At 52.7% G+C, this 18,683-nt stretch overlaps 2 protein-coding genes across 4 annotated transcripts; one reads left to right on the forward strand and one right to left on the reverse strand.

Annotated features, from left to right (window-relative positions):
* Positions 1 to 8,521: 8,521 nt before the first annotated feature.
* C16H19orf33 (chromosome 16 C19orf33 homolog) lies at positions 8,522 to 9,400 on the forward strand. Its single transcript, XM_057713257.1, has 4 exons — positions 8,522 to 8,647; positions 8,769 to 8,869; positions 9,013 to 9,093; positions 9,231 to 9,400. The coding sequence occupies exons 1-4, from the start codon at positions 8,581 to 8,583 to the stop codon at positions 9,342 to 9,344; spliced, it is 363 nt and encodes a 120-aa protein (XP_057569240.1). The 5' UTR covers positions 8,522 to 8,580; the 3' UTR covers positions 9,345 to 9,400.
* A 107-nt stretch (positions 9,401 to 9,507) lies between these two features.
* On the reverse strand, positions 9,508 to 17,103 carry YIF1B (Yip1 interacting factor homolog B, membrane trafficking protein). 3 transcript variants are annotated; one of them, XM_057713255.1, is made up of 8 exons: positions 17,006 to 17,103; positions 12,770 to 13,008; positions 12,583 to 12,687; positions 12,348 to 12,426; positions 12,156 to 12,213; positions 11,031 to 11,186; positions 10,853 to 10,946; positions 9,508 to 9,883 (listed from the first exon to the last, which is right to left on the reverse strand). In XM_057713255.1, the coding sequence occupies exons 1-8, from the start codon at positions 17,046 to 17,048 to the stop codon at positions 9,728 to 9,730; spliced, it is 930 nt and encodes a 309-aa protein (XP_057569238.1). In that variant the 5' UTR covers positions 17,049 to 17,103; the 3' UTR covers positions 9,508 to 9,727. The 3 variants fall into 3 exon arrangements, with proteins under 3 accessions (XP_057569238.1, XP_057569237.1, XP_057569239.1); XM_057713254.1 differs by having other exon boundaries at positions 16,997 to 17,074; XM_057713256.1 differs by lacking the exon at positions 17,006 to 17,103 and adding an exon at positions 16,860 to 16,929.
* Positions 17,104 to 18,683: the final 1,580 nt, after the last annotated feature.

Below are 18,683 nucleotides of genomic sequence, written 5' to 3' on the forward strand. Positions count from 1 at the left end.
AACCTGACACGATGGTTCCAGATGTTGCTGTGGCCTCTCCTTGGAACAGAAAGACACTAAACCCTCCTTTCCTTGACGCTTCATAGAAATCCCTCTAGGCCAAAAGACCACATTCTATACAGGCTTGCCTCCTTTGCAGATACTGCAGGAGTTTTGGTTTTTTTGTGTGCTTTTTTTTGTTTTTTGTTTTTACAAAGTGAAGGTTTGTGGCAACCCTGAATTGTCAGATGATGGTTAGCATTTAAGTATTTTTAAATTAAGGTATATACATTGTTTTTTTAGACATAATGTGATTGCACACTTAATAGACTGTAGTATAACATAACTATTTTATGCACTGGGAAATCAAAAAATTCACGTCACTTACTTTATTGTGATATTTGCTTTATTGTGGTAGTCTGGAACAGAACACACAGTATCTTGGAGGGATGCCTGTACATTGGGGGAAAGACTTGTGTCCATTGGGGCTTAGAAATCTATTCCAGAAGCAACTGGGTAAATACCTCATTCACTTATTCCCAGCATCTCTGGTCCATGGTAGATGTTGCTCGTGGATTCTGGTATTCTCCCTGCCAAGCCTTCCAGGTAGCTTGGTATTCCAGGCCCTCATCACAGTTGACTCAGAGTTGGTGAGCAGGTGAAACCTACTTGCCATATCCCAGACAAATCGGCACATCCCCTCCCCCCCACCCCCACCCCCACCCCCACTGCTCTGGAAGATCCTGTGGCCCAGGTAAAGAGGGCCTAGGCATTGGGAAGAGACTGCCCACTGCCCTCCAGGTGTGCACAGCAGGCAGGTCATTTAATTCCTTTGAACCTCTGGTTTCCTCACCTGTAAGATGGTAGATGTGAGGGTCACATGAGATCATAGATGTCAGGTTGCCCATGGGAGGTGGTGGCTGTGTCTGCCCACCTGCCTGTGGTCCTCTTTCCTCCTTAGTAGTTGGTGGTTCTCCCTTACACCCACCCTGCCACCCCACAAACAACCCTCACATCCACTCATGTGTCCCTTTGGATTTAGGAACCTCAGACCCACTGATGCTTCTGGCCTAGCAGAAGGCCTTTCCCTACCTACTTGAACAAGAGTTGTCTCTCTTTCATGTCTTAGTCATGTGAAGGAAAAAAGTAGTCTGTTTGGATTTTAAAAGAAACTGTTGGGAATCACTTTTATTTATTTAAAAAAAATTTTTTTATAGGCAGATCTTCATTGCGTGTGTGTTTTTTTAATTTATTTGGCTGCATTGGGTCTTCGTTGCTGTGCGCGGGCTTTTGAGCGGGGGGCTACTCTTCCTTGCACTGCTCAGGCTTCTCATTGCAGTGGGTTCTCTTGTTGCTGAGCACAGGCTCTAGGCACTTGGGCTTCAGTAGTTTTGGCATGCAGGCTCAGTTGTGGCGCACAGGCTCAGTAGTTGTGCCGCACAGGCTTAGTTGCTTGATGGCATGTGGCATCTTCCCAGACCAGGGCTCGAACCTGTGTCCCCTGCATTGGCAGGTGGATTCTTAACCACTGCGCCACCAGGGAAGCCCCAGGAATCACTTTTAATAATTCTCCAGCAGTGGGAAGACCATGAAGTGAATTCTCCTAACACCATCAAGGCCAGTCGAGCTTTCATGGGTTTTTCATACAGTGTACCTTTACATGTTTCCAATGCAGAAGTTATCTCTGTGACTCACTTCTGCCAAAATTTGTCTTGTTCTGTCTCTTGGTTTGGGAGGCCCCATGGCCCCACTTGCTCCTGGTAGATTGACAGCGTGGGGCCTTGGGGCCCTCTTGGTCTGCCAGTGGTGTCTCCTGCACTTTTCCTGGCTAGTGTCTCCTGCACTTTTCCTGGCTACGATGCTGCTGTTCCCGTCTGGTCAGCTGCCTCCTGCTATGCCTGTAGCCCTTGAAACTAAGCTGCCATGTTCTCTGCTTTCTAGACCATTTACAGGCTGACATTGGTCCTCTTTTTGTTGCAAAAACTGCCTAACATAGGCCAATAGCCAGTGTTTTCAATGGACATTTCATGGCCTTTGTTGTCCTTAGGCTGCTGGCTTCCTTCAGAGGTGGAAGGGACTTCTTAAAAATGAACTCAACAAAGATCTCTCCTCTGCCTCTTTCTGGTCCACACACTTTAGTAAGGCAGTCTGGTCACTGAATGTGGTTGTCACCAGAAAGGGTTGATCCCTAGACTCCCTCCTGGGTAAAAATCAGGTCAAAGGGGTTGGGAGTCATACAGACTAGTTTGAAAATTTGGAATTCTGTCTACCCCCAGCGTTCCTGTGTTTGATGCGTCTTTCTTCCCCCTAACAGCAAGCCCAGGCGCACCTGGTTCGTGCATCCTCTGGGTGGCAGCTGACCAAAGGGGGCCTCAGGAATTAATGCTGGTTCAGCCCCCGAGATTCTTTCTTGGACGATTAGTCCCAGGTCATGAGGACAGTGGCCACTTGGTCACTGAGTGCCCTGCCTGCCACATCTCCCTATAGGGGCCCACATGGTCTCTGTAAATTTATAAAAATTCTCATTCCATTCACATCTGACCTTTCCAAACAAAAGGTCTGAGTGTGAGTAGGTGATGGTAGAAGAGGTAAAGCTATACCTACTGGGATGGGAGTCACACTGATTTCGTGTCCTTGGAGGGAGAACAACCTGGCACCTGGAGAAGGAACACCTTAGACCCCAGGAGGTGGGGTGGGGGAGGAACAGTGCAGTCAGTGCTCTCTCTGTCCTCTAGATCCAACACCGCAGCCTGCCAATCCCTCACCTGGCCCACCTGAGCCCTGCAGCCTCTGCAGCTGGCAATGTGACCCACAGACCCAGCCAATCCTGAACCACTCTGCTATACCCGATGCCATCAGCAGCAGTGCCTGAATGTGGGCCCCACCCATAGATGTTTACAAACGCACGGATCTACTCAGCCTTGTTCTAATCTGGCTGATAACAAAAACACAGTTCTGATGCCCAGGCAGCCCTAGACTATGCCGTGTATGGCAATTGAGGCTGCAGGTACTCATGGCACTGCCCATGTGGCTTAACCAAACCAGTGCAGTGGTGTTCCAAGTCAAGTTTAACAACAAATTCTGAACTGGAGTGCCCTGTGCCCAGTACTCCGTGTGTTTGCATGTGGGAAAGAATGAGTCACAGTGTCTCTCTATTGGGCATGAGGGCCTTGTAATTATTGGCAGTGACAGCAAAGATCAGCAGATCAGTCTGAACTCCCTTGTGTGGTTCCTAATGGATGAGAGACTAGCCTTTGATTACATCTTGGTGGTCTGAAATAAGCCCTGCTTGGTCACAGATGAATGAGTCCGGGACACTGGACAGCAGGTTGGCCTCATCAACAGGAGTCACTGCTGCTTGGAGTCCTGCTGATAGTAATTAAATGCCGTATGAGACACACTGAATTTGGTCCCAGCCTCAGTCAGGTTAATCAGAGCAGCTGATGGAATGGCATACCCATGTGAAAATTCACCAGAAGCCAAGAAAGGTGCATTGTTTGGAAAGACAGCTCTCCATGGGGTTTCTTGCTTCTACAAGTCTTGCTGGGTGTGCCAAGAACACACAACCCTGACAGCTGTTTACCTGGGCCATTCTCAAGGTTGGGTCTGTACTGAAAGCACCTCGAGGGATGAGGTGATGTAATGGCTCCCTCTGGGACAAAGTTCTGCCTGCTGTAAAGTGACAGGTTCCCCACACTCAGTGGCCCTCTCTTGTAATGCAACCAGTCACCACATGTGCAGGGTGCGCAGGGTCCACCTGGACCTCCACTTTGCCCCCATGGGGCAAGGGGGGCCAGCACAGGTTGACGCTTATGCTGCTGCTGTAACAGGGCCTTTTGTCTCTGACCCAGGAGTCTCAAGGCTTCTGCCAGCAGTTTGGAAACAGTTACAAGCCTAATTTATTAGGTTGTAAATAGAGTAAAATCAAGTCCCAGACACAACAGTCAGCCAGTTGGAGGCCAACCTTGTGTTTCCCTAGCTGGGCTGTCCGCCCCTTAGCACCTCCGGAAGGATGCTCCTTTGAGATTTTCTGAATATTAGTATTCCAGAACATCCAGGGCCAGTGCAGTGTTTCTGTCTTGTGGGAAAAGAAACAGTCCCTGCATACTGTGTGCTTAAGGTCTCCCATCTCCTGGGATGTGGTTAGGTTCAAAGAAAACATTCCAGTACAGAGATTATGATGTTTATAGGACGGGGGCACTCTAGTCATGTAAGCTTCACGAAGGAGACCAAACCAGGCCTTCAGCAGTTGCTCTTCAGCTAGCCGTGTCAGTCCACAGACGTGTAGGAGCACCAGACCCCCATGGAGGACTGTCTGTCCCAGCAATCCACTCCTCAGTCCTGTACCACTAAAGTTGGCATCCAGAACTCTCTTCCTAAGCTGCAGTGATTAAGTAAAAACTTCAGGGTTGGAGTGACCCTCTGAAGCATGTCTGCTGGTGAAATGTTGGAGAAAGGGTAAGCTGATCTAGCAGTGAATTACATGGGGATCGCAGGCCAGCTGGGAACACAAGTCTCTTTTTCCTACGAAGGGAGAAGGCATTGCTTATACCCTTAGGACCGAATCACTTTAGGTGGAAATAATGAGGAAACAAGTAGGGAAGGGCAGCACCATTAGATGCCAGGGGCAGGCGGGGCCTTGGGAGGACAGGCATAAGCTACTGTCTCTGCTCCTGTTAGCCATGGAAGATGAGAACTGAATGGCAGGGAACGCACTTTCCAAAGAGCAGGTGGACATGCCCTTGTCTTAGGAGCTCATACCTGTTTTTCATCCAAGCATTTATGTCCACCTTCCCAGCTTTAATCTTGCCTCCATTTGTAAACCATCTGGAGTAGAGGAATAAGGGCACTCACTGCCACCGACAGGAGTAGTGATAGACAGGCTCCCATGTCCCATTTCCCTTTCTTTCTTTCAGTAATAGAAGTCCCCAGGTTTTAGCGGGTATGTGACTGCCCAGCTAGGAACTCTATTTCCCTGTCACTCCCTTGAAGCCGGATGTGACCAGGTGTCTAAATCCTGACTGAAGGGATGTGTGCTGCCTCCCAGTCGGGTCCTCAGAAGGAAGTGGTGTGCCCTCCACTTGCCCTATCCCCTCCTGAGAACCCAATGGTGGGGGCCAGTCTCCCCATAGGCCCAGGGGTGACTTCCTGGAGGGATGCAGAGCACCCAGACAGGAGGAGCCTGGTGTCTGGATGATCTCATGGGGTCACCCACTCACCTACTCTGGACTCCCACCAGCTCAGGTTTTCGTGGGAGAGAAAAGCGAAGCTCTCCTGATAAGCCTCTGTCGTCAGTCTCTGTGAAAGCTGTCACGTACTAAATATATAATACAGGAGCGGATAGGTGGGGGTCTGGAGGACCAGGCCAAGGTCTCCCCAGACCCATTCACTCACCCTACAATTTTATTTAGCACAGTTGGAGAGCTACTTCGTCTTGGGTCTGGAAGGCCTCACACTGCTGCCCCACAACCTACTAGCCCAGTGTCCTACTTTACCTTTTAGGGCTCAACTACATACAACATGGGGATCCTATTGCCAGTTTCATGAGGAATCATGAGACTTGTTTGTGAAGTATAATAAAAAACTAACATTTATCGAGCTTCCCTGGTGGTGTAGTGGTTAAGTATTGCCTGCCAGTGAAGGGAACACAGGTTCAAGCTCTGGTGTGGGAAGATCCCATATGCCGTGGAGCAGCTAAGCCCATGTGCCACAACTACTGAGCTTGCACTCTAGAGCTGGCAAGCCACAACTACTGAGCCCGCATGCCACAACTACTGAAAGCCACGTGCCTAGAGCCCACGCTCTGCAACAAAAGAAGCCACTGCAATGAGAAGCCCACACACTGCAACAAAGAGTAGCCCCTACTCACCACAACTAGAGAAAGCCCAGGTGCAGCAACGAAGACCTAATGCAGTCAAAAAATAAATAAGTAAATACATTAAAAAAAAAAAAACAGCTAACATTTATCAAGTATCTATTTACCTTGTCCCAGGCAGGCTCTGTGCAAAACCATTTACCTTATGAGGTAAGTTCCATTTGACAGAGGAGGACAAAGAGGGCCAGAGTGACTGATTTCATGGTCCACAGAGCAGTAAGGGGTAGAGAGAGGATTCACCTGTAAGCAGAATGACCTCCAGAACCCAAACCCACAGCCACTTTAAGCTTGCTCTAACCTGCGGGTACCACACTGCCGGCATCAGGTAACCTAATTGACTAAATGATACGGAGCACCGACTCTGAGTCAAACTGTCCGGGTGCTGAGCGAAGCAGTGAAGTCCCCACCCTCCTGGAATTTGTTCTGCCAGGAAAGACCCATACTTTCTCTCATATCCTGCATGTGGTTGTCAGCAAAGCCGCAATCACCGTTCACCACCTCTTCTCTCTCAGAGTAAAGACAAAGATCTTTTGATTTATAGGACATTTCCCCCTGCCCTTGCCATCCCACCTCTGCTCCTACCTCTCCCTCCAGCTTTTCAGACACACAGGTACATTTCTGCCTCAGGGCCTTTGCATTTGCTATTCCCTCAGCCTAGATATACCTCCATGTGCTTGCATGGCTTGTTTTTCGCACTTTCAGATCTTTACTCAAGAAAGATTTTAGTGAGGCTTCCCTGGTAACTCTATCTGAAATTCAAAGTCTTCCAAACATACTACATAGTTATTACCTGGTCCCCTTTCTTGCTGTATTTCTTTTCTTAGTACATATTACTTAGAAAAAAATAGCTTTCATTGAGTTTTAAGTTATATAAAACTCACCCATTTCAAGTATACAATTCAGTAATTTTTTAAAATAATTTTACCAAGTGGTGCAACTATCACCATAAATCCATTTTAGAATATTTTTATCCCTTTCCCCCCAGTAAGATCCTTCATGGCCATTTACAGCTAATCGCCATTCCCACACTCAGCTGCCAGCAACTACTAATCTACTTTCTGTCTCTATAATTGCCTTTTCTGAATACTTCATATGAATGGTATCATACAATATGTAGTCTCTTGTGTCTGCCTTCTTTCACCCAGCATGTTTTTGAGGTTTATGTAGCTGTAGTGTATGTCAGGAGTTCATTCCTTTTTATTGTTGAATAGTATTCCATCCTAGGGATAGATACATCACATTTTGTGTGTCTGTTCACCAACTGATGGACAGTTTTGTTTCCAGCTTTTTCTAACACACTCTACATTTTGCCTTGTTCCGCACCCCCCCCCCCGCCCCCAAGAGAATGTCAGTTCTTTGGGGCTGGAATTTTTGCTGGTTTTGTTCACTTCTGTGCCCTCAGAACCTCAACTATGCTGGACACATAGTAGGTACTCAATAAATATCAGCATACGCTGAAGGAATAAGTGAGAATAAAGATTACCTCAGAGTGGTAAGCAAGGGCTATCTATGCTGGCCACCAAGCAGGGGAAAGGGGACAGAGTGACGAGGTTCTGTGGAGTTGGCAGTCAGGGCAGTCTCCTCTAAGGAGTGGACTTTGGAGCAGAGACCTGAACACACAAGGCTGATTACTGCACACTCATCCTCATCCTCAGGTCTCAGCCACCTGCTCCCACCTCAGTGCCACTCCCGCAGGTACAGGCAGCCAGCTTGGCGGCAGGGCTGGGCTGGAGAGGGACTCCCAAGGACACCTAGCCTCACAGCCATCGGAACAGATGACGCAGGCCCCCAGCTCCTCCCTGAGCCTAACCCCGGTCCAGCCCAGGGTGGGAAGGGAAGGCTGGGCTCACCTGGCTGCCCCTTCTGCTGAGTGCCCCCCAGGGTGAGACAAAGGGGCCAGGCTCAGCCTTGGACTTGAGCTACACTGCCCGGGTCTGAATCTCAGTTCTAGCCTGTTCATTGCTATTTTTGCCCCTCATCATCTCAACTGTTGGATCCCTCAGTTTTCTCATTTGTACAGTATGGATAGCAACCTTACCTACCTTTTACTTAAAAAACAAATTTTATAAGCATTTACTCCTAGTAAGTAACTGTATGCAGGCCTGGTTCTAGGAAACTAATCTGTTTCGTACATCAACCCCATATGGTAGCTCATTTACAGATGAGGAAACTGAGGCACAGAGAGGGGAAGTAACTTTCCGCAGATCAGCCTGCTAAGTAGTACAGATGGGCTTCAAATCAGCAGATGGGTTCCAAGTGCACGCCCTTCACCCCTTCAGACACTGCTGCTCACCAAGCCAGAGGCATTGCTATCATGAGTTAATGTATGTGAGGCCCTTGGAACAGTGCCAGGCACGTAGTAAGCACACAAGGAGTGTAGTATTATCAGGGTACACAGAGGGCACAGGGAGGCACCCTCCCTCTCATTTCTTCAAAAGCAAGCATCTGACCTTTTAGGGGAAGCTGATAACAGCTCTAGCCCCCTCCCCAGAAATCTGCAACTGCCCACATAGTCCTCCCCCAGCCCCCTCACATAGCCTCTGCTCCTTTAGGCTCACTGGGGAGGGAAGGGGAGGGGAACATAGTTAACTATCCACCCTCCCCATTTCCCAGAGGACAGTTGGGCGGTGCTGGGAGGGGCTGTGAGTCAGGGCTCAGGACTCTGAACAAACCACGGGTGGGGCTCCTCAGAACTTCTTGGGCAGGCCCGCCCCTGCCCTCCCGCAATGCTCAGGCCCTCTGGCCCCACAGACACACCTTCTCTCACCACCATGGAGTTCGACCTGTCGACGGGTGCGCTCCTCGGCAGTGGGGAGCTTGGAGGGAAGGGGGCCAGACTCAAACCGAAGGACTGCTTCCAAGGGGGCATTCCCTGCACCTGCGCCAATCCACCCACATTCTCTTCTCTCTGCAGCCCTGGAGTCTAACTCCAAGAAGCCCCAGGGGGCGTGCCAGGTGGGAGACCCCAAGCACAGCCCCCACAAAGTTCAGGGCGGGTCAGCTGACTACCTGAAGGTAGGTCACCGCATTCCCGGGAGGTTGCTTTTGACCCCAGGGCCCCAACTAGGTCTGGGGCCTCCGACTCGGGGGGATGGGAGCTGGAAAAGGCCCGACCCCCCCCCCCCCCACCACACCCTCACTGTCGTGCCTCCAACTAGCATCACCACGGCCATGGCCGCGGCCAAGGGAGCTCCTCAGATTCCAGCAGCAGCTCCAGCGACTCAGAAAATGAGACGAAGGTAAGAGGCTTCCCCCTCTCTAGCGGGCGCCTGGCGCCCCAGGTGAGGGCGGAGTTCCAGCCTGAAACTCGGGCCTAAGTCTCACTGGCGGAACCCTCTCTCCCCTCTCCCACCCCCCACCGCCCTCGGCCCCACAGCCCGGCGCTGCCGGCTCGGAGCTGCACAAAACCGCCCCGGGCAAGGTCAAGAAGCCCAAGGTGAAAAAGGAGAAGAAGAAGAAGGAGGGAAAGAAGAAGGAGGCTTCCCACTGACGGGCCCGGGCGGGGCTCATTAAAACTTCTCTCGGCCTAAGGGTTGCCTTCTGGTTGCGAGGCGCTTTGAACTGTCCCCGCCCCGCCCGTCCCCGTCCCCGTCCCCCTCCCCGGGCCGGGCCTGCCCCCTGCTGGGCACCGCGCGCCAAGGAGAGGCTGCCCACGCCGTGCCCATCACGGTTTATTGTTTCTGGATCAGTGGCCGCACTGGGGAGTGGGGGGGCGGCCTGTGCAGCTGGAGATCTCAGCACCTCGGCGAGGATGGGGAAGGAGGGACTCGGGCTGCAGGGCAGACCCTGTGGCCGGCAGGTAGCCGGGAGATGAGCGGAGACAGCGCGGTGGCCGCCGGAAGGAAGCAGCAGCTGGAGGCTCGCGGGCCACTCTCACCGCACCAGGTGGAAGGTGAGCCAGTACATGAGCAGGGGCTGCGCGGCCGCCACGGCCATGGTCAGGTACATGCGCAGCTGGTTCCGCGCCCCACGCACCGGGATGCCCTCGGCCGCCGCCTCCGCCAGGATCTTCAGCCTCAGCGTCCGGATCTGGGCGGGGGAGGGATTCACACCTAAGCCCGGCCTCCTTCCAGACTCCAGTTTCTCCATAGGGCAGCTGGGCTCAAGTCTGCCCCTGGGGAGCCTTGGTTTCTCCCAAATTTCCTAACACATGGGGAGGACCTGCTCCTTCTCCCAGGCCTTGGGAGACAATGTGAGAGCTCCAAACTCAAATGCTAGGCGAGGGCCCTGAGTGAGTGAGGTGGGGAAGTGTGCTGTGAGTACCCTGCCTCCTGAGGGGATGGCCAGGCTTGGCCCTTCTGCCTCCACCAGCTTCTGTTGACCTCTTGACAATTTTTCAACACAAGCCAGAAATGCCTTTTTTTTTCTTTTTACTTTTTTTTTTAACCCCTACTCCACCCCGCTAAAGTTTTAAATAATGACATCCAAGCTGAAGTTTCCCTGAGGGGCAGTCTGGCCCACCAGCCACTAGTTTTTGCTCTCTGCTCCTCACACTTGCTCACACTGAATCCTCCTGGTACCCTGAGGTGCAACTGTCATCACCTCCATTTTACAAAAGGGAAAACAGGTTTAAAGAGAGCAAGTGCTCTGCCCAGCACCCAGCGAAGCCTGGTGGATCCCAGTGCTCTTAACCAGCACCTCCCCTCCAGCTGGAAGGACTCTTACAGAAGCTACTTTGATGATACTGAACTCTTTTCATCCTAAGGGAAATTCTGGTAGGAAAGCCCACCATGCAAGGAGAGTGGAGTGAGGGTGAGAGCCCACTCTAGCAGCTTGGCTGGTGCCTCTTCCTTCAGGCCCCTGCTTGGACACCCCCTCTTCCAGGAAGCTCTCCGGACCCCAGGCTAGGGCGGCCACTCCAGGGCTCCTCAGTTCACCAGTGTGGCTCTGGTCTAAACTCTCCACCTGACATCCCCTGCTTGGATGCCTCCAGGGACCCCCAACTCGGCCCAGGAGGCCTATGCCCTGAGTCCCACCCTCCCCTGAGCCCCAGCTCACCATGAACACAAAGATGGACACACAGCACCAGCCCAGCACCAGGTAGTAGCCAGTCTTCCCAAAGAGCAGGCCCATGAGGACCCCGCCAATCATTCTGGGGGGGGAGAAGGGAAGGCTGGTCTGAGGAAGAAGCCGCAGCGCTGGGGGCTGGCAGTGCAGAGGCAGAGGGGGTACTCACCCAACATATTTGTAGCCCAAGAAGGCCACCAGGTCAACAGTGGTGAGGTCTGTGTTCACAGTGACGAGGTAGAGGCTGAGCAGGATGGCCAGCACCTCCACTGTCAGCCAGGCCAATGCCGAGCTCGCCTGCAGCCCCAGGAGGTCTGGGGAGAACCTGCCGGCACCCAAGCATGTCATTCAGTTGGCTGGCTCAGAGCCCCCCTGAGGACAGCCGGTGTTGGGGCGGGGGGGTACGCTGGACACCCAGCAGCGACCAAGGTGGATCTGGACCCTGTCCTGGAAATCCCGTTCCCAGTGACAGCCCAGAGAGGTCAGGGCTGGGATGGGGGAAACAGGGCAGGGGAGGTGTGTGACCCTGTCGGGTGTCAGAGAGGAGGGGACACTTGAGCTGAGGCTTGAAAGAGTAAGGAGCTGACTGGGGAAGAAAGACCTTTGTCTCTGCCATACCCCCAGTGCCTCAACATTAAATGAACAGGGGTCTATGAGGGAGAGGTGGGGGCCTGACCCAGGCTGGAGGGTGGGAAGGCTTCCCTGAGGAGGTAACATGGCAGTGGAGACATCATGTGTGAATAGGTGCTCAGCAGGTGATATGGGGGGGAACACTTCAGCAAAGGGAACTGGATATGCAAAGGCCCTGGGGAGGCAGCCCAGGTCCTCTGGAGGAACAGAAAGAGGACCAGAGTGGTACAGCAGAGTGAGGGGGAGCGGCAGGGATAGGCTGCATGAGGACAGTGACCAGCTAAGGGGCTGGGGCTTGGTCTGGGGACAGGGGAGTCAGGCACAGCTTCTGAGCAGAGTGGGACATGGCCAGACCCACCTCTCAGCCAAGACCTTCCTACTGGAGGCAGGGTGGAGAGCGTGTATGGGGGCCAGGCAGCTAGTCAGGAGAGGCCAGGGGGAAGGATGATTTAGTGTCACCCAGCACAGGGTGTGGTGATGGCCTGCACATGGGTGGGAAAGAGGAAAGAAGCAAGGGTGACTCTGAGGGTGACACTGAGAGCTATGTCTTGGGCCAATGGGAACAGTAGGGCTGTTCTGAGACAGGGGAACCAAGAGACCTTCCTGACTGCCCCTCAGCACCCCCAAACCCCATAGCACTCTGCCTATTCCAGGCCTCTCTTACCTATCCTGGGTCCCCAGCGCCAGGCCAGCCACCAAGACGTAGGTGATGAAAGCCATGGCTGTAGGAGGCAGACACACAGACACTGGTCAGGAGGAGAAGGACCATCCTGGGCCTCCGGGCACCTAAACTTCTGCCCAAGACAGGCCCACCCAGAGGGAAGAGGGCGCTGGACGGTGGTGGGTAGGGTGCAACCTGGAATGTAGAGGTCAGGAGCGTTGACATCAAAGCGGGGGGCCACTGGTGTGTCCTGCTGGTACTGCACCTCCCAGTCCTGTGGGGAGAGTCGGGGGAGCAGGCAGGACAGGGAGCTGGGCTCCTGCCCCACCTCCAGGCCTCTATCAGGGCCAATCTTCCTGCCCCGCCTCTCACACCTGCCCCAGACTGCCTCACCCCTGCCTAGCGGCTGCCACCCCGCTCAGATGCTCACCTGGTGCAGGTAGGGGAAGAACAGCAGGCCCAGCTTTTTGCCCACATACATGGTGTCCACAGCGAAGTAATACTTGAGCTTGGTGACGGGGATAAAACGGTCGATCTGGGGAGGCAGAACTTAAACCTGAAGCCCTGAGCCCCCGGTCCCCACCTGCCGCCCACTCCCACCAACCCGCCCCACTCACGTTCTTATCCACCAGCTCCTTGCCCTGCGCGGCTAGGCTGCTCCCGTAGGCCATGGCCATGTTGGACACAGGATCAGCCAGGAAGGCTGGCTGGGGCGAGGCGGAGGCTGCAGGGTAGCCCAGGCCACCTGGTGCCCGCTGGGCCCCGTAGCTCCGGCTCTGGGCCGAACTCGTGTCATCAAAAAGCTGGTGGGGGTCAGCCACGCCCGGCTGGGACACAGGTACCCTCCGCTTCGAGGCTGCAGGGGAAAAGGGGTGGGGAGCCTCACTCGTTTTGCAGGTGCGCTCCCTCCCGCTCCTGACGCAGTGGGGCGCTGGTTTTGATGTCAGATAAGTTGTCTGGTCAGGTGTGGGTGGCCTCTGCCTGCCATCCGTCCGTCCGTCCATCCATCCGAATAATGATGACGATGACGATGGCTACTATGTACTGGGCTTGACTGTGCACAGAATCCTGTGCTAATTAAGCCTTTTACAAACAAGGTCTCTAGACAGACCTTCTCCCTCATGTCCCCTCTGACTCATCCAGCTCCAGCCACATGGGCCTCAGTGCTCAGTGAACACACCAGGCACATTCCCACCTCAGGGCCTCTTCACTGGCGGCTCCTCTACCCCAAGAGCGGTTGCTCCTGCCCTAGACACCCTCAGGGCTCCCTCCTCTCCTCCAAGTCTTGGCTCCGTGGGGCCTTCCACAACCATCCTGTCTACAACTGCATCTCCCTTGGTGGCACCCCTCATCCCCCTTCCCTGCTTCACTTGTATCCAAAGCACCAGCTGACATACTAGCTGTTTAATTTATTTTGTTCACTGTCTCCCCAATTCAAATGTGAGCCCCTCTCCCCCGCGAGGTGAGGAGCTTTGTCTTGTTTGTGGCTGAAGCCCTGGCCCCTAGAACAGGGTTAGAGTAATAAAAAAATAAAAACCTGATGAATGAATAAAAGGCCATGCCCATTTTACAGATGTGGAAACCAAGACTCAGACAGGCTAAATGACTTGTGCAAAGGGCCAAATTGAGGGAGTGACAGAGCAGGATCCAGGATTCCTAACAGGTCACCCTGTTAAATATTATAATTAAACCCCAACTGAGCACTTAAACCACACACCAGGCTGTGTTCTAAACACTATGGATTAATCCATTTAATCCTCACAACAGCCCGTTTTGTGTTGGTGATACTACCATCCCATTTTACAGATGGGAAATGTGAGCCCCAAAGAGGTTCAGGCCCTTGCCCAAAGTCACACAGATGGCATGAAGCAAAGCTGAGTTTCAAGTTTTCAAAAGGTCCCTCTGCTTCTTGTTGGAAACAGACTGGGAAGGTGGGGACGAGGAGAGGAGCGGGGCAGAGGGGAAGGGGGGGAGGAGGGAGGAAGCTGTTGAGGTGGTCCAGGTGGGACAGCTCAATGGGGCGGGCAGTGGTGGGGAGGGGAGGGGCTGCCTCTGGATGAATTCTGGAGGTAGGAGAGGCAGGATTTCTGCAGGTGTGCTTGGTTGGGGTGGGGTAAGGAAGAGGGAGGAATCCATGCTGTCTTCCCAGATTCTGGGCTGAGTGATCAGGTGGATGGGAGTGCTGTCTACTGAGATAGAATATAGAGAGTGCGGATTTGAACCCAGCACTCGGGCTCCAGCACCCTGACCAGTAAGTGATGCTGCCATAGCAAATACATACTGAGCTCCTCCTCTGTGCCAGGCGCCACGGTGGGAACAGGGTGGTAGGATTACAATGGGATGGGGCAGAGACATCAAATAATCCATGTCCTGACTTTCTCTGCACTTCGATTTTCTCTCTAGAATGGTGTCAACACTGGGGGGCAAAGTGACATAAAGCCCCTCAGCCCCTGGCCTGGCCCATAAAAAGTGGTTAATCCCGTCACCTATTATCAATTACTAGCCCCCTGACGCTTCCTATTCAAACAGGCCCAGGTCGTCCTCAATCCCAAAGCAAGCAGCACTGGCCCCGGCCCACTTGTCCCCAAGCACTTGTCTTTTCCCTCTCCCACTTCTGGCCAAAGGGCTGGCTTCCTGAAAGCTTTGCTGTAAGCCCTTCCTTCCTCTTTGTTGCCCCCTCAGCCCTTGGCATTGGCGGTTCTGCTCTCATGGGTCCCCTAAATGCCTCTGCACTGCCAGGCTGAGGCTGCTATTCCAACTCTCCTCAGACTCAAACCCCTCGGCAGCACTGAGGCCCTTGCCCCAAATCTCAATCTCTGATGCTTTGCTCTCTTGGCTTCTGAGACACTGTGCTACCTCTTTCTCTTTCCTGTCTGAGCCCCACAAACATCAATTGAGCATCTCTGTGTGTTAGGCTCTGCTGCAGGCGAGGTGGATGCAGCAGTGAACAAAAGGAACAACTCCTGCCTTCACAGATCTGATGGTCTGATGGGTCCCTCTCACTCAGTGATTTCTCTCCAGCTCCCTGAACTGTGTGCCCCAATTTCCCACCCTTACCCTTGTCTTCTGCCTCTCCCCTAACACAATCTCACCACACCTACGGCATTCACAGCCACCCACCCTGTGCTGTCTCTAGCCACCACTTCCTGCCCGGGTCCCAGGGCCTTTACCTCTGATATCAGTTCTCACCCACGTGGTCAATGTTACCTTCCCGGCTCAGACTCTGTCTTCTTGCACCTCACTTAAATGTCCTCCTACCAGCTTACTCTGTTCATTCTTAACCCCAACAATCTCCTTTCCAGTCAGCAGCCAGAATGATCTTTTTAAATGCAAAGGAGAATATTTCATGCCCTCTGCCTAAGATCAGTGCCCACTGAGCTGCGAACAAAATCCAAATGCCTACGAGGCTCTGCATGACCCAGCCCCGCCAACCACCCTGGTTGGCTACCTCTCCTGGGACTCACTCCACCCAGTCACAAGGGCCTCCTCCCCTCTGGCCCTCACCCTGCCAAGCTCCTCGCCCCCTGAGGCTTTTGAACATACAGCACTATTAGGTCCGAACACCTTTCCACAATTAACACCTGCCAATACAGCACTCAGGCCTCAACTCAAAAGATCCCTTCTCAAAGAGATCTTCTTTACTCCTCAATATAAAGCACTAGCCCCACCTTGTTCTTTCTCATAATATCCAGTGGTTCTTTTTTCTCTTCTAAGTACTTATCACAGTTTCTAAATCTCTATTCATCTGTCTACTTGTTTACTCAGCACAGGCCTCCCATGCTTTTCCCTTGCACCACAAATCCCCTTCTCTGGGCTATTTCCTCATGGTTAGATGCACCTCTTCCAGGAAGCTTCACTGACACAGCTGGGCTGGGTCATGTTTCCTAATCTGGGCTAACACAACACCTCCGTCCCCGCCATAACCACTCTGATTCTGTTTCCCCCATCCCAGCCCTGACTCCCTCTGCCTGCTCTTCTCTTATCACAGCTCCGTCAGGCTAGACTGTAGCTGTCTTCTTCTCTGTACTGGTAGCTCCATGAAGACAGGAACCACGACTGATGAGCACGGCCGTATCCCCTACAACGCCTACCACAGGGGCCAGCCAGGCATCTTACAAAGGTTGAAGGGAGAAATGCATGCATCATGTCTTGAGGCCTCCTCAACCCCCAGGCAGTTTCCGGCTTATTCCCTTTACAGTCCTAATCACTCCCCAAGTCATCTTGCTGACTAATCTGCTTCCAAGTTTAGTGTCTGTCTTCCCACTAAACTCTGAGCTATAAGTTGCCGGTTACTACCAAGTACCCAAATTCCAGCACGGAGCCTGGCACAAGGGAATTGAATTAAGATACGCTGAATGAGTAAATGAGACGCACCCACACTCCCGGAGATGAAGAGGAACTTAAAAAGATACAAATTCACAGACATGGGAAAAGGAGATTAACAGCACGATAAATATAGGTTCGAATCTTAAACGAGGGGTAAACACGGCCCTCTGCGATCACGTAGGGCCGTGAATGCCGTCCTAAGGTGGTGGGCAACAGCCCAAGGCCACAGAAGGGCGGGGGGAGCGGACCGACGGCTAACTGCAAATGAATGAGAGTCGCGTTTTTCTGCACAGCACACAACATCCTGCCCAAACTTGTTTTCTTCTAAAGGAACTGCCTAAAGAAAAGAAGAACCGAGTCCAATGCGCCCCCTACCCGGACCTGGCATCTCTGCGCTGTTGCACACCTCGGAGTTCCAGGTCCCTGACCTCTTGACCTCCGACCTGCGGCGACCTCGCCAACCGCCAAGTCGGCCCCGCCACGCCCCGCCCTCCCGATCTCCTCGGTCGGCCACGTACGCCACTTACGCTGCCGGGGCGTCCCCGCCGCCGCCAAGCCTGCCGGGTGCATCTTTCGCTGCCGCCGCCGCCGCCGCCGCCGCCACCGCCCCAGCCACGGTTCGAAATGTGCCCGCCCGGCTCCCGTAGCCAGGCCCTACCGGCGACACGACAGCCAATGGGCGTCACGATCGTGCAGAGGCCACGCCTTCTCACGGAAGCTAGAGGAGCTGGCGGTAAGAGGCGAGGACTGGAGACCGGTGACGTCAGGCGAGAGTCAGGCCTGCAGAGCAAGGAGGGCGGAGCCTGGAACAATCCAAGGTGTAGGTGTCGAGCGAAGAGGCCGATGGGAAATGGAGTTCTCTATAGACAAACGCTCAATTTGGTTCCTGAGAGCAGTAGGGAGCCAGAGAAGGGTGTGGAGCAGGAGAGGAGAGACCCATTTGTGTTCACCAGGGACTAAGCGGAGTTGTGCCGGCTCTAGGACTTACACAGTTTTGGCAGACTTTAGGTATTAAAGTGATGATTTAGAGGGAAAAAAGGATATCCAAGTTAGGCGGAAAGAGCCAGATGTCTCTCCTCAAGATGTATCGTTAAAAAACAAAGTTAGGAACTTCCTGGTGGTCCAGTGGTTAAACCTCTGTGCTTCCACTGCAGGGGTCGAGGCTTCCATCCCTGATCTGGGAACTAAGATCCCTCATGCCCCGCGATGCAGCCAAAACAAACAAACCAAACAAGAAACAAAGAGTAAAAATTTTTAATTAATTTTTATTGGAGTGTAGTTGCTCTACTAAACTGAGTAACTTTGAAGACCTAATGGGATTTATTCAACAATTTATGAATCGGGCAGTATCCCATCTAGTAAATAGAACGGAGCTTGAAGGAGTTGTACAAAATGGAGGTTTTTTAATAGAAGGAGGCAAGGAACCTATTAGCAAAGGAAAAGAAAGAATTATTTCAGGCCAGGTCTCCTTCTTTTGTGGGGAGGGTAAGAATCTATCTTATAGAATACCTCTTCTTCCTTTGCAGGGGTGGGGGCGGGGGGGAGTGTAGAAATGGAGATATCCCACATGACAGATTACTTCACTGGTGCTGACCAGGAAATTCCAGACTGGCTAATTAAGATTACCTTCCTGGGGAAGGACAAAACTGCAATTAGGTCAGATGTTAAAATCTAGGTTTGGTATCATGGGCTTTACCACAAGTGACGCCATTTCAGGTATGCGGTTTTCTCTTTAACAACATCTTTAAACATTTTCCCCAAAATTCGTCAAAATGCTCCTGTGTTGCAAACTGGTTTCTTGGTTTGCCAAAAAACATTATAACCCCCAGCAAGTGAGCACACACAGGCACACCTGCAAGTGAGGAGCCCTGAAAATTAAGCTACCTTAGTCTCTCCTGTCTCTGCCCTCTGTCTCCCCCTTTAGCTAACTCTGTCTCCCCCTCAGCCTCGCCTTTACTGTCCCTCGGTCTCTTCCGGTTATCTCAGGCAAAGATAATGGTAGAAATGACTTCTGGGGAGTGATAGCACTCCGGAAGGATGTCAGCAAGTAACCCTGTCACTGTGGCTTTCCCTTTCCTCCTCTGAGACACTGAAGACTGTTCTGGTCTCTCAGTTATGGGTCCTGGCTGTACAGTCCTCTAGACTTCTCCATCCCAGCCACTGTCACTCTGCCTGTGCTTCCCTCATCACAGCCCTGACCTTCTG

The sequence above is a fragment of the Hippopotamus amphibius genome, chromosome 16, assembly GCF_030028045.1.
Source record: "Hippopotamus amphibius kiboko isolate mHipAmp2 chromosome 16, mHipAmp2.hap2, whole genome shotgun sequence".
In the NCBI taxonomy this organism is placed as follows: Eukaryota; Metazoa; Chordata; class Mammalia; order Artiodactyla; family Hippopotamidae; genus Hippopotamus; species Hippopotamus amphibius.